The sequence below is a fragment of the Ambystoma mexicanum genome, chromosome 7q (assembly GCF_040938575.1).
Source record: "Ambystoma mexicanum isolate Mex_15411 chromosome 7q, UKY_AmexF1_1, whole genome shotgun sequence".
Taxonomy (NCBI): Eukaryota; Metazoa; Chordata; class Amphibia; order Caudata; family Ambystomatidae; genus Ambystoma; species Ambystoma mexicanum.
The window spans coordinates 1,047,771,868-1,047,785,429 of record NC_090941.1 but is presented as its reverse complement, the minus strand read 5'-3'; the positions used below and the strand labels follow the sequence as shown (position 1 = coordinate 1,047,785,429).

General features: G+C 53.4%; 1 protein-coding gene across 3 annotated transcripts in view; it reads right to left on the bottom strand.

Moving 5' to 3' along the window:
- The window catches only part of LOC138528595 (sacsin-like), a 472,485-nt gene that overhangs the window by 79,751 nt on the left and 379,172 nt on the right, over positions 1–13,562 (bottom strand). For 2 of the 3 annotated variants that reach the window (XM_069640375.1, XM_069640376.1), the window contains one exon: positions 7,186–7,274. The exons of the other annotated variant lie outside the window; for it this stretch is intronic. In XM_069640375.1, the coding sequence (XP_069496476.1) occupies positions 7,186–7,274 (89 nt within the window). The remainder of the gene's footprint in view (positions 1–7,185; positions 7,275–13,562) is intronic. 3 annotated transcript variants of the gene reach the window in all.

Below are 13,562 nucleotides of genomic sequence, written 5' to 3'. Positions count from 1 at the left end.
GTCGTCACCTCTCTGGGGTCCCGCACCTGGTCTTCTCCGTAGGCCCGGGGCGCGGGCCGTCACCGCCAGAGAGGTCCGTCACAGAAGCCGCCGCACTCGAGTCTCCTGTGGTGCAGCGGGCAGGCGCTCCTGAAAACACCTCGTTCTCGGCGAAAACGGGCCCGATTTTCGTCGGGTTTCTTCTCCGCTGCGGGGGGGTCTCTTCAGACCAGAGGATTTCGCACTTTCGCAGTGGGGGGGTCCGTCAGCGGGGGCTCATGCCGCTATTTTGGGACCATGGGGGCGGTGCTCACACGGAGAGGACGTTCATCCGTGCGCCCCCTGGTGGCCAGTCAACAATACTCTTTTAATGACTCCTTTTAGGCTCCTATAGAAACATGCCCTTTATCGTTCTTTGAAGAATTGTCACTATATTTTAATGAACCAATATTCTACCTCAAACTCGCATTCTTTGAGGTCCTTTTAAAAAAATCTGCTTGGAATCAACTTCCCCCCCAGAAAACTCCAGGTCGAAGTCTTGTTCTAGACATGCCCTAATGGAAAAGGAACAAGTTACTTACCTGTAACTGTTGTTCTCCAGCATGGGTCTGGCATGGATTCACATGCTCATCAATATTCCCCGTCGTCAGGCTGGGAATCCTCGGTAAAGAAAAAATCAGTATCAGTTTCGTTTCTGATCTGTCTTTCGTAGTAGTAACCAATCACTGATCTCTGCGTCATACTGACCACAGCCAATGACTGCCCTCTACCTAAGCCCCGCCTCTGGCAGCCATCTTCAGATTTGGTAGCACGTGAAGTGGCAGTATGACCAAGTGAAGAGCCACAGAGGGGTAGGCGGGAGGGTTCGCATGTGAATCCATGCCAGACCCATGCTGGAGAACAACAGTTACAGGTAAGTAACTTGTTCCTTCTCCAGCATGGGGTCTGGCATGGATTCACATGCTCATGAATAAAGAATACATAGCAGTACACACATGCACAACCACGGGAGGTGGCAAAGGCTCAACATTAAGCATTACATCAAACTCAACATTAAGCAATTCTTACCTCCTCACCAGGCTCACCTTAGGCGAACAGATTGCGCAGCACTGCTTGGCCGACCCTGGACTCCTCCCTGGAATCCCGATCGACGCAGTAGAATTTTGTGAAGGTGTGCGTCGACCTCCACGTAGCAGCCCTGCAGATGTCCAGCAAGGGCACACCAGATAGGAACGCCGTGGTAGCTGCGATCGCTCTGGTGGAATGGGCTCTCGACGGCCAGGCAGTGGTCGGTTTGCCAACCGATGACAGTACATGATACAGCCGGAGAGCCATCTGGAAATGGAGGCCTTTGAGAGAGCCTTCCCCTGATTGACAGGTCCAAAGTTCACAAAAAGTTGTGAAGTCTTCCGAAAACACTTCGTGCGGTCCACGTAAAACTTCAGCGCTCTAGCCACATCCAGCGAGTGCAAAGTCCTTTTGGCCGGCGACGAAGGCGACGGGAAGAAAACAGGCAACACCAAGGGTTCGTTGAGGTGGAATTCCGACGGCACCTTGGGCATGAAGGAGGGGTGCATCCTGAGCACTACCCTCATGTCGTGAAAAGTCAAGTACGGGGGCTTGCTGGAAAGGGCCTGGATCTCTCCCACTCTTCGTGCGGAGGTGATGGCCACAAGAAACGCTGTTTTCCACGACAAGAACTTCAACGGAGCCGAGTGCAGAGGCTCGAACGGAGGTCCCATGAGCTTGGTCAGCACCACGTTGAGCTCCCACGCCGGGGCCGGAGCCTTCACCGGCGGGAACGATCTGAACAGTCCCTTCATGAATTCTTTCACCAGACGATGAGACCACAAAGACGTCCGCCCCGTGGTTCTGGTGTATCGGGAGATCGCAGCAAGATGAATCTTGATGGATGCGTGCGCCAGTCCAGCCTTGGCCAGCGTCAGAAGGTACGCCAGTACCTGGGGAGCCGTAATCCGTAGAGGGTTAATCTTCTTTGCGTGGCCCCAGACAGAGAACCTCTTCCATTTGTGTCCATAGCATTTAAGAGTTTGCAAGAACCTCTCTGCAGTCGGCCGGTATGTCGTATCCTCCAAACTCTAACGCTGCAGGAGCCAGGCCTGCAAGTTCAGCGACTTTGGGTCGTGATGGAGGATGGCGCCTCCTTCCCTGGAGAGAAGATCCGCGTCCACTGGCAGCTTGATTGACGGGGACGCTGACAAGTCCAGAAGGTCCGGGAACCATATCTGCCTCGGCCACGCAGGTGCGACGAGGATCATCCTGCACCGTGACCTCTTGAGCTGGTTGATGAGCCGGATCAGCAATGGCAATGGAGGGAACGCGTATAGAAACAGGCCCTCCCAGGGGAACGAGAAAGCATCGCCCATGCTCCTCGGCTGGGGAAACCTGCTGGCGAACCTCCGGCACTTGGAGTTCGTTGCCGTCGCGAACTGATCGATCTGGGGTGTGCCCCACCGTCGGGAGAGGCGGTCCACTAGATCCTGTCGTAGTTCCCACTCGTGGCACGAGCGCAGCTCTCTGCTGAGCGAGTCGGCGATGGTGTTTTTTATCCCTGCCAGATGAAACAGCACCAGAAACATCCCTTGGGCGACGGCCCAATGCCACAGATCCTGCGCCTCCTTGGACATGGCTGGGGACCTGGTTCCGCCCTGCTTCCTGATGTAGAACATGGTGGTGGTGTTGTCAGTGAAGATCCTCACCACCTTGCCCTTGAGGGAAGGAAGAAAGGACCTGAAGGCCCAAAACACTGCACGGAGCTCCAGGACGTTGATATGGAGGGACTTCTCCGTCGGAAGCCAAAGGCCTCTCGCGTGTAGATTTTCGGTGTGCGCTCCCCACCCTTCCAGGGAGGCATCCGTGGTCACTGTCTCCTGGTGGCCGGGGGTCTGGAAGTCCATGCCCGCCGTCAAATGCGCGCGGGTGCCCCATCACCGGATCGCTCGTCGGAAACTCTCGTCGAGTGTGATCCTCTCCTCGAAGCTGCCCGTCGTCTGGATCCAGCGCGCATCCAGGAACTCCTGCAACAGGCGCATCCGGAGCCTGCACAGGCAGATGAGATAAATGCAAGAAGACATCATTCCGAGGAGGGACTTGATGAACCTCACCCTGGCCGCGTCCGCAACCAGCAACCGCTGCACCTTGCCCAAGATGGCCCTCGTCTTTTCCTCCGACGGAGAGGCCAGAAGCGACACTGTGTCGAGCTTCGCTCCCAGAAACAGTGCGTCTTGCGCGGGCACCAGGTGGGACTTGGCGTAGTTTATGGAGAATCCCAGGTCCGTGAGTAGTTGGACGGTCCTTGCCGTGTGCTCCACGGCGAGCTCCTTCATCTTTGCTCGGATGAGCCAGTCGTCCAGGTAGGGGTAGACGTGAATCCCCTCTCGGCGCAGCTGCGCCGCCACCGGTGCGAGGCACTTGGTGAACACCCTGGGTGCCGACCTCAATCCGAAGGGAAGGGCTCTGAACTGGTAGTGACGCCCTCGGACCACGAACCTGAGAAACTTTCGGTGTCCCTTTAGGATGGGAATATGGAAGTAGGCATCCTCCAAATCCAATGACGACAGGAAATCGCCCTCCTCCAGTTGACCCAGGACGTGTTGGAGGGTGACCATCCGGAACTTCTGTGCCTTGATGAATTTGTTCAGTCGTCGTAGGTCCAGGATGGGACGCCATCCTCCCGTCTTCTTCTTCACGAGGAAGTATCTTGAGTAAACTCCGGAGCCCCAAAGCCTCTTTGGGAGGAGCTCAATGGCGCCCTTCTTGAGCATCGCCTTTACCTCCAAGAGAAGTTGAGGGACGTGATGTTCTTTCCTGGCCACAGGGGGGACGCGCGGGCACCTCTTTAGAAACTCGAGCGCGTGACCCTGAGCTAGGGCGTCCAGCACCCAACGGTCGGTGGAGATGGACTCCCACACGCTGACGAAGCTCGCCAGCCGGCCTCCCACCGGGGTGCTTCGGTGGGGGCCCGACCCCACGGCCGGTTCAGTCCTGCTTCGACGAGGCCTTGCCGCCTTGTCCTCCTTTGCGACGATGGCGGGGTCCGCCTAACTTGCCTCGTACCCTGTAAGCTTCCTGTGACGACGAACGGGCAGCTTGACGGTAGGTGGAAAATCCGCTGCTGGAACTTTTGGAGGCACCCTGTTTGCCTCCGCCGCTCCGAAAGGGCAGCCGCCGTTGCTGGAGAACCCCAAGAGCCTGGGCCGTCTCTGTGTCCGCCTTGATGGCTTGAAGGGAATCGTCCACTGTTTTCCCAAACAGGTTGTTTCCGTCGAAACGGCATGTCCAAGACTCTGGTCTGCACGTCCTGACGGAAGTCAGTAGCCTTGAGCCATCCACGCCGCCTAAGGCACACGCCGTTGCCCAACTGGTGAAATCCAGTGTCAGCGATGTCCGTCGCAATCGTAATGGCGTGGTCCGACGCCACCTCTCCTTCCTGCAAGATCTCTAGGGCTTCCGCCCTCTTGTCGTCTGGTAGGAAGTCCAGCAGGGTGGCCAGTTTGTACCACAACTCCCTGTCGTAGCGGGCTACGATAGCCAAGGCATTGGCCGCCTTAATCGTCGGCATGCCGACGAGATGACTCTGCGTCCCATCGTGTCTAATTTCTTTCCCTCGTCCGGCAGGGAGGTCGACGTAGAGGCCGAGCCCCCCCCCCGCTTTCTTACTGGCCGCCGCGGAGACGACCGAGTCCGGGTCGGCTGTGCCCGAAGGCACAAGGGGGCCGCGTCCGGGACCCGGTACTTCTTCTCGTACCGATCCCTTCTAGCCGGCGTCGCGGATGGGTTCTTGAGGAGGGCGAGGCCCTCATCCCAAATATCGTCCAGTAGAGGTACAGCGAGGACCGTCTTCCTCTTGGCCTCACGCCGTTGATAAAGGAAACCTTCCTTCTTCTTCTCTTCCGGGCAGAGCTGGAAAAGCTCGGATGCCCTGGCGATCATGGAGTGAAACGATCCAATCTCGTCGGGCGGGGAAGCCCGGGTGGGAGGTGACGATGGGAGATCCTCGTCGTAAACCTCGTCGTCTGTACCCGTCGCGGCCGTGTCAGTCCCCGTATCATCCCCACGTGTCATGGACGGGGAGGAGGGCTGAACAGGGCGCGATGGCTGAAAAGGAGGTGGAGGATGAATCCTTCTTCTCTTAGGGGGAGGGCTCCCAGAAGGGCTTGGCTCCGGGTCACCCGTCGGGAGCGGTTCCTCCGTTGGTGGTAACAGCAGTCTCGTCCTTATCTCCGAGCATAAGGACTGTATAGCCAACAAAATGGCCGCCGAGTTGTCTTGCGGCACTGGTTGAGGGGAGTCCGACGGGCGGTCAGGAGCCCCGTCGGCACCCTCGACGTTCTCGTCGTCTCCTACGTCGGGGTCCCTCCCGACGGGCTGGTCTTCTTCCACGCCAACGCCGTGGCTTAAGACTTCGATCAGCACTTCCTCAGAGGTTGAGGCCGAATCCACAACGACCTCCTGCCCCCCCTTTTTCTTCTCCGTCGGAGGTTTCACGGGGGTCCTGTCGATGGGCATGAAAGAGGACTCCCTCCGCGGTGGCAGGGAGACTCTGGGCCCCGAGGTCGCCACCACTGGTTTAGCCTCCACAGGCTGAGCCAGGGCCGCCGCGACTGTCTCGATAGAGGCCTTGGCCGGATGGATCAGGCTTTCACCACCTTAGGTGCACTCACCGCCTTCTCCTTGGGGGGAGGGTCACTGCCTCGCTCCCCCTCCGATGGGGCCTTCGAGCTCGACCGGGGTCTCTCCAGGAGCTTCGCCGGGTGCTCGGCCTTCCTCTTACCCGAGCCAGAGCGTTGGCTCGTGGTTGATGGCGCCGGGGAAGATGCGCCCTGCCTGGCGCCCGTAGAGCCCGACCGTTCGGCGCTCCCGGTGCCAGCGGACTCGCGGTGCTAGGCCTTCTGTTGGACCCCCGTCGCCGGGGCGCCCTCAAAGGTCTTAGAAGACCGCTCGGACTTCTTCTTCTTCTTCTCGCCTGACGGGCTCTTTCCTTCCAGCCAGTTGGCGAGACGTTGATGGCGGTCCTTCATGGTCCGCTCCGACATATTGCCGCAAAACGCAGTCCTTCTCCACGTGCGTCTTGTCCTCATGTAGGCAGTAAAGGCAAAGGGAGTGTTCGTCCTCCTTAAAGACATTCTGAAGCTGGCATCCAGGGCAGACCCTGAACAGCTTTCCGGGCGTCGAGCTTCCCTTCTCCTGGGCCATGTCCAAGATGGGCCTGAGAAACTTCTGGAGTCCTCCAAAAGCGTGGCTCGCCGAAATCTTCACCCTTGAGGGGCGTAGACGAATCCGACACGGGTCCCCGTTGATCGGATGAAGAAACGGTGGAGCTTGAGGCTCTTTTGACCGAAAAAAGAGAAATTTTTCTGAGAATAAAAAAACGTGAAAAATAGCACTAACGCTCGAGAGCAATAGCACGAGGATCCCAACACTTGAACGTGAGGTAAAAATCTGAAGATGGCTGCCAGAGGCGGGGCTTAGGTAGAGGGCAGTCATTGGCTGTGGTCAGTATGACGCAGAGATCAGTGATTGGTTACTACTACGAAAGACAGATCAGAAACGAAACTGATACTGACTTTTTCTTTACCGAGGATTCCCAGCCTGACGACGGGGAATATTCATGAGCATGTGAATCCATGCCAGACCCCATGCTGGAGAATTACAATTATAGATTTTTACAAACACTGGCTTGGACCGAACCACTGGATGACAGAATTGTGGATGGTGTTAATGGGCCTCATTACGACCCAGGCGGTAAGTTACCGCCTGGGCCGTGACTTTACCACCATGGCGTAAACTACGTTTACGCCATGGTGGTTGGCGGACTTACCGCCCCATTCCGACCTTGGCGGGGCGGTAAGTCCCCAATCCCCATTTACCCTTCCCCATTCCCATTTTTGCCCCATAGGGCATAATGGGAGTGGGGAAGGCGTTAATTACGCCACCGTAAATTACGGTGGCGTAATTAACTCCATGGTCCCTTAGCGCCATGGATTTTAACACCCGCCAAAAGCGGGTGTTAAGACCTCCATGGCGCTAAGGGACCTCGTAATTGGCGGTAAGGGGTCGGCGCAGCTAACGCTGGCGTTAACCCCTTACCGCCAGGGTCGTAATGAGGCCCAATGTCTACAAATGTATGATTAGGTGTGAAAAATGATGACTCTTCAATGAAGAATGCCCAATAAAATATCTTACTGTTTTCTCCAATCTTCCGGAGGTGCTGAAAGAGTCCAGGTTTAAGATCACTGGGCAGAAATTTGTCTGCAAGACCGGGTAGAAGAACTCTGCAGAAACAACACATTTATTTTGCACATTAATCACAAATAGTTCAAAAGGATTATGACACTAGAAAAGAGAGCTTAAAACATTAAATCACTCGCTGAATTCAATTAGTCCTTTATTACGACATGATTAAAAACCTTTGTGAACTGTTGCTAGAAGAAGCTATCTTTGTGCTCTTCAAATCACTCAGAAGTCTGGGCTATCTATAAAGGTAATACCCATTCAAGATGCAATATTTTTTTTTTCGTTAGAAAAGTGTACTTTTTGCAACATGGCACGCCCTTTTCTTGGTAAGAAATTAAACAATGTATGGTCTGGTGTTTTGCTCTTTCCATTGCTCATTATCAACGGTTTTCATCGCAGCATTAAGGCAGAAAAGGAATCTATGTTGCGCATACTTATATTTTCACTTTGAAATAGCCTATCTTTGACTTCTATGATTCACAATTCCCAGTCAAAGCTCAAAACAATATCAATATGAAGGCAGTGCCACATTTAACATGACGGTCAGTCAAAGACGGCATCTTTAAAACATATTCAGCAATCACAGACACATCTGGCCCTGGTGTGTTCTCATTAGTGTGATTCTGTGGACATGCTTTAGGAGTATAATATAATAAGGGGTAGGCTAATAACAAGCAATGTTAGTGTGACGGTGAGTAAAAAGTAAGACAGCAGAAAGAACATACATCTACCTAGTGAACATCTCACAGCAATGTTGTGCAGAATTAGGTGAAACCTTTTTTTGCACTTGCCCTTTCCATAATTTAAAGGGAACCCCCACTTCCAGATAATCCTGTGTGTATGATCTTTTTTTATCGGATCCATCCTTCAGCATCAAAGAAGTATGTATTAAGGCCTCTGAACACTTGGGAGCGAGTGTGGAGGGTTCCACGGCTGAGCATTTTGGTTCCGGCTTATGTTTCAGTGCCAACGACGAAGGAGCCGGTGTTGAGGTTTCGACTGTCATCTTTGAGCGGCCTTTCTGTGAATGGTGTTTTTGTTTTATGCGGGCAACCCTCTTGTCGCCAGGAGTGGTCTCCACAGATAGGCCTGACGCCTGCGCTCTGGGGTTGGGGGCGGGCTGTTGGGAAAGATAAGATTCCCTATTGGTGTACTCCTCGCTTTCACTTTTGAAACTGACACTGTCCTCGTACTCCTCGTCGTCTTCGAGATGTTCTGCTGCAGTGGAAAGGTCATTGGGCCTCATTCCGAGTATGGCGTTAAGGGATAGCGGCCACCGGTAACGAGACCGGTGGCGGTGATCCCTTACCGCCATACTCCGAGTTCCCTTTGCGCCCTCGCCCTTAACGCCTGCTTTGAGCAGGTGTTAAAGTCGAGGGCGCAAAGGGGCCTCCAAGCCAATAACGGTGACCGTAATGAACGGTCACCGTTATTTGCATCTTCCCCATTCCCATTGAGCCCTATGGGGGCTCATTTGGGAATGGGGAAGAGCCTTGGTGAATGGGGAATTACCGCCCCGCCAACCTTGGAATGGGGCGGTAATTCCGCCATCCACCAAGGCGCTGCCGGTCCGGGTACGGCGTCAACCAAGGCGTTAATAGCGCCATTGGTTAGCGCCGTACTCGGAATGAGGCCCATTGTATAACTCCTGGGCCCTCATTACAAGTCAGGCGTTAAGGGTTTAACGGCGCCGTCGGCGCCATTAATCCTTAACGCCTGATTCACACTTTAACGCCTGCTTTTTGCAGGCGTTAAAGTCCAAGGCGCTAAGCGTCCTTGGTGCTAATTACGGCACCGGAATTTACGGTGCCGTAATTAGCACCTTCCCCATCCCCATTATGCCCTATGGTGCAAAAATGAGAATGGGGAAGGGCAAATGGTGAATGGGGAATTACCCCCCCACTCACCTTGGAATGGGGCGGTAATTCCGCCATCCACCATGGCGGAATCCGGCATGGAACATGGTGCTAATAGCACCATGGTCCACCGCCTGACTTGTAATGAGGGCCCTGGTCATCTGTGGGGGATGACGTAATTGGCGTAGGGTATTCCTCTGGCTCTATTTCAAGATCTTCTTCGACAGTCCCTTCCTCTTCTGAGTAATCTTCTGTGCCAATGAGTTCCTCCTCTAACGGTATGCTCGGAATTTGTGGCTTTTTAATAGGGATACTGTCCTCCCTTGCAGTGCGTTTCCTTTTCAGTGGATGTTTTTCTAAAAACTCCATGAATGAGGAGTTTCGTCCATGGTCTTCTAGAATCTTTCTTTTGTCCATGCAGTGGAAGTGGAGGCTGTAGGAATCTGAAACACCTCCTTGTCTGAAGGTGAATGCAGCACTATTCCTTTATTCATTATATCTGAAAGGGAACCCTCACCTTGGGAGCTGTGACGGGCTGATGGGTGTCTTCGGTTTCACTTTTCGAAACCAACACTGTCCTTGTCAGCTTTGCGATTTTCTGCTGCAGGGGATGACTCGATGGATGCCTCAGCCTGCATCAAATAGGCCGCCCAACATTTGGTACAACGTTCTTTTAGTGTCTTGGTCTTAAGTGACAAGCATGACAGCTATTTTCAGGATGGTCCCATGGAAGACAGTACATTGCCCTTGCATCACAAAACTACTCCTATGATGATCTCCTCTGGTACTGAAAATGTCTCTTTCATGAGCTCCTGCAGCTCTTCCCAACTGATGGTGGGTTGTGTTTTCATGAGCAAATGACACTTAATATTGTTCTCTTGAATATAGTCTCTTAAACACGTTCCTTTTGCTCTGGGTTGTTGCTTTGAAATACTAGTTTATTAAGTGCCCCACCTCCGAGATGGCTTTTCCAAGTTCCTTCTTTCTTGGTGTACTTCACTTTGTACTCCTAACTTACAATACGTTTCACAACTTTTCTTACAGGGGACTCCCCACTCTTTAACAATTGTCTCTCTTGAAATCACTTCTTGGGGGTTACTCTTTCTTCCCCACGATAGTGGTTTCCACTTTCTTAACGCTTCCCAACCTTTTTCCTGCATTAGGCTTTTGAATATCTCCTCAGATATCTGTTTCCGCTCACTCGTTATTGTTAATACATGTATCAAAATATCTTTGCTTAATTATTCGTCCTCCCGACGGTCGCGTGCTTCTCCAACATACCTCCGTATCTGCATCAACCTCGGGTGACTTTGCAGGATTTGGCTTACTTTCGGGTAGGCCAATTTCCTCTATTCAATTTCGCTTCTTGTTTGCTCCGGTCTCGGTTTCTCTGTAGCTCTCCACATTCACGAATGGCAGCGGGTGGAAGCTTTCCTCGCTTCCTATTATTCAGGCTTTGGCATAGTTAGGAGGGCTGCAGACCCACCGTGGCACGTCCCTGGTGATGTCACCTCTTCGGACGCTTCCTCAGATTCGGTCCTGACAACAGTACTCATGCTGTCTGCTAAGAAGGTTTGCCGGTGCCTCCGAATTGCCTTCTCTGCTTCTCAGAGTACAGCCGACTTCACGGCTGCTCTCAGCTCTGCCTGTCCTTGGCGTTCTGACAATCAGGGGGCTTCCCCTGTGTACCGCTCTCTCTCTCTCTCCTCTGTTTGGGCCTCCTCGTCCCGTTTTCATAGCCATTTCTTTATAAAGTGATATCTCCTTTAATTTCACATAACGTGTTGGTTTCCACATTACCTACAGCCAAACAGAAGGAGGACACCAGGGTTTGGATGCAAGGCAGTCCCATGAACGCAGACAAAGTGTCCTGCATGGGGAGTTTCCTTTGGGAATGGGAGTCCTTGTCCCCTAAGGCAGAGTCACTCCCAGTGAGATCCCATTTGCCCAAGCCTCTGGGGAGGAGACTTGCTGAGCAGACTCACCTCCCAAGCCGCAAAGTGGGTGGCTACCGCTTGGGGAGAAGGGACAAATACTCCTGATTCATCACAGTGGGGATGGTGTTACAGGTACGTACCTGTAGATGCCCTTTTCGACTCTGAAAACAAGTGATAATGTAATACTCTGCACAAACCATGAGATGCTGGCCTATGCAAAGCATGTGATTCTAAGCAGATCCACAAGCCTCAGAAGAACAAGTTACTTTCTTACCTGGTAACGTTCTTTCGATGGGATGGTCCGACGACGTATTCCATATCTATGACAGGTAATCACCACAGCTGTGCTGCTTCGGAAACTTTTCCGGCGTCTGCGTCCTGCGTCGATGACGTCGATACGCCGACGTCTAGGACCTCCTCCGACGTCCGACGTCATCCGATGTGATAAGTAGGACGCACGACGCCTGTAGCCTCAGTTGTAGTTTTTTCCCCCAGAACGTGTGACAGAAGTCAACTGCCAGTCAGACACAAAGCCTTGCGGAACGTAAGCTGCAATCGCAAAAGAAATTCTGCAGCGGGGAAGGCAGGGCGGGAGCGATATGGAATACGTCGTCGGACCATCCCATCGAAAGAACGTTACCAGGTAAGAAAGTAACTTGTTCTTCGAGGGGATTGGGTCCTCCGACGTATTCCATATCTATGACAGACTCCCAAAGCAGTAACAGAGCAAGGAGGAGGGAAAGAATTTATAAACAAAATTAGAATAGCCAATCAAATAGCAGAGCAAAGGACCGCCTTGCCAAAGGCCAGATCCTGCCCTCTGATGGAATCGAGGGAATAATGCCGTACAAATGTATGTACTGAAGCCCAGGTGGCTGCATCACAGATGTTGCGAATAGGAACACCCCTCTGCAGGGCAGTAGATGCAGCCATGCCCCTGGTAGAATGGGCCCGCAAGCCAGCCGGTGGGTCCTTACCCGCCAAGCGGTAACATTCCGAGATGGCCAAAACAATCCAGCGGGACAAAGTCTGTTTCGTCACAGCTTGCCCCAAACGCTTACCAGCGTAACCAATAAAGAGTTGATCGTCCACTCTGACCCGGGACATGCGTGAAACATAAAAGCTTAAAGCTCTCCTAGGATCAAGCCTATGGAGCCTCTCCTCTTCCTTACCAGGATGCGGAGGAGGATAGAATGCCGGAAGAACAACCTTCTGGGCTAAATGAAATTCCGTCACTACCTTCGGAAGAAAAGAAGGACGAACTCGAAGGACAACCCTGTCCTTGTGAAATACAGTGAAGGGTGGCTTAACTGAAAGTGCCTGCAACTCACTCACTCTGCGAGCGGAAGTAACCGCAACCAACAACACAGTTTTCAGAGTTAACAGCCTCAAAGGGCAAGAATGTAAAGGCTCAAACGGAGCACCCATAAGAAACCTAAGAACAAGGTTTAAATCCCAACCGGGCACCAGGAAAGGTGACGGAGGGAACACATTAGTGAGCCCTTTCAGAAACTGTGAAATTAAAGGGATCTTAAAGTAAGAACACTCATCAGACGAGCGCTTAAAGATGGACAGCGCTGCCAGGTAACCTTTAATGGTACCCACTTGCAAGCCCCTGTGGGCCAAAGAAAGCAAAAAGGACAGAACCATGGGGATGTCACATGCAAAAGGATCCACATTCCGAACTCTGCACCAGTCGCAGAACTTACGCCAACGGCAACGGTACAGAGACTTAGTTGCTGGCCTTCGGGCCGAAAGCAACACCTCCATCACGTCTTCAGGGAGGTCCCAATCCCTATACCTCAACCTTTCAGAAGCCAAGCGTGAAGGTTGAGGGATCTGACCTCTGGATGGAGAACCAGACCCCCCTCCCGTGAGAGCAGATCGTCTCGGTAGGGAAGACGACGTGGAGGGCAGATGGACAAGTCGAGAAGGTCCGGGTACCACGTCCTCCGAGCCCACGCCGGAGCAATGAGGATCATCCGGGAACCGAACTTCCGCAACCTCCGCAGCACTTGCGGGATGACGGGGACTGGAGGAAACGCGTACAGCAGCGGGAACGACCAATCCACCACGAACGCGTCTCCTAAGGCCCCTTTTGGAGGAAATTCCCGCGAGCAGAACCTCCCGCACTTCCGGTTGACACTGGAGGCGAAGAGATCCACTTGAGGGGTCCCCCAAAGGGCGAAGATCTCCAGGAGAATCTCCTGAGCCAACTCCCACTCGTGAGAGATCGTGCTCTGCCTGCTCAGAGCGTCCGCCGTCACGTTTTCGACTCCGGCCAGATGAACTGCCGAGACCGAAACTTCCTGCTGGATGGCCCAGAACTCGAGCTGCATCGCCTCCCTGCACAGAGGAAGTGACCCTGCCCCCCCCTTTTTGTTGAGGTAGTGCATGGCCACCGTGTTGTCCGTCAGGATCAGGACATGCCTTCCTCGCACAGTCGGCAGAAAAGCCTTCAGGGCTAGCCTGACGGCCCTCAGCTCCAACAGATTGATATGGAGTCTGGACTCCGACGGAGACCAACGACCGC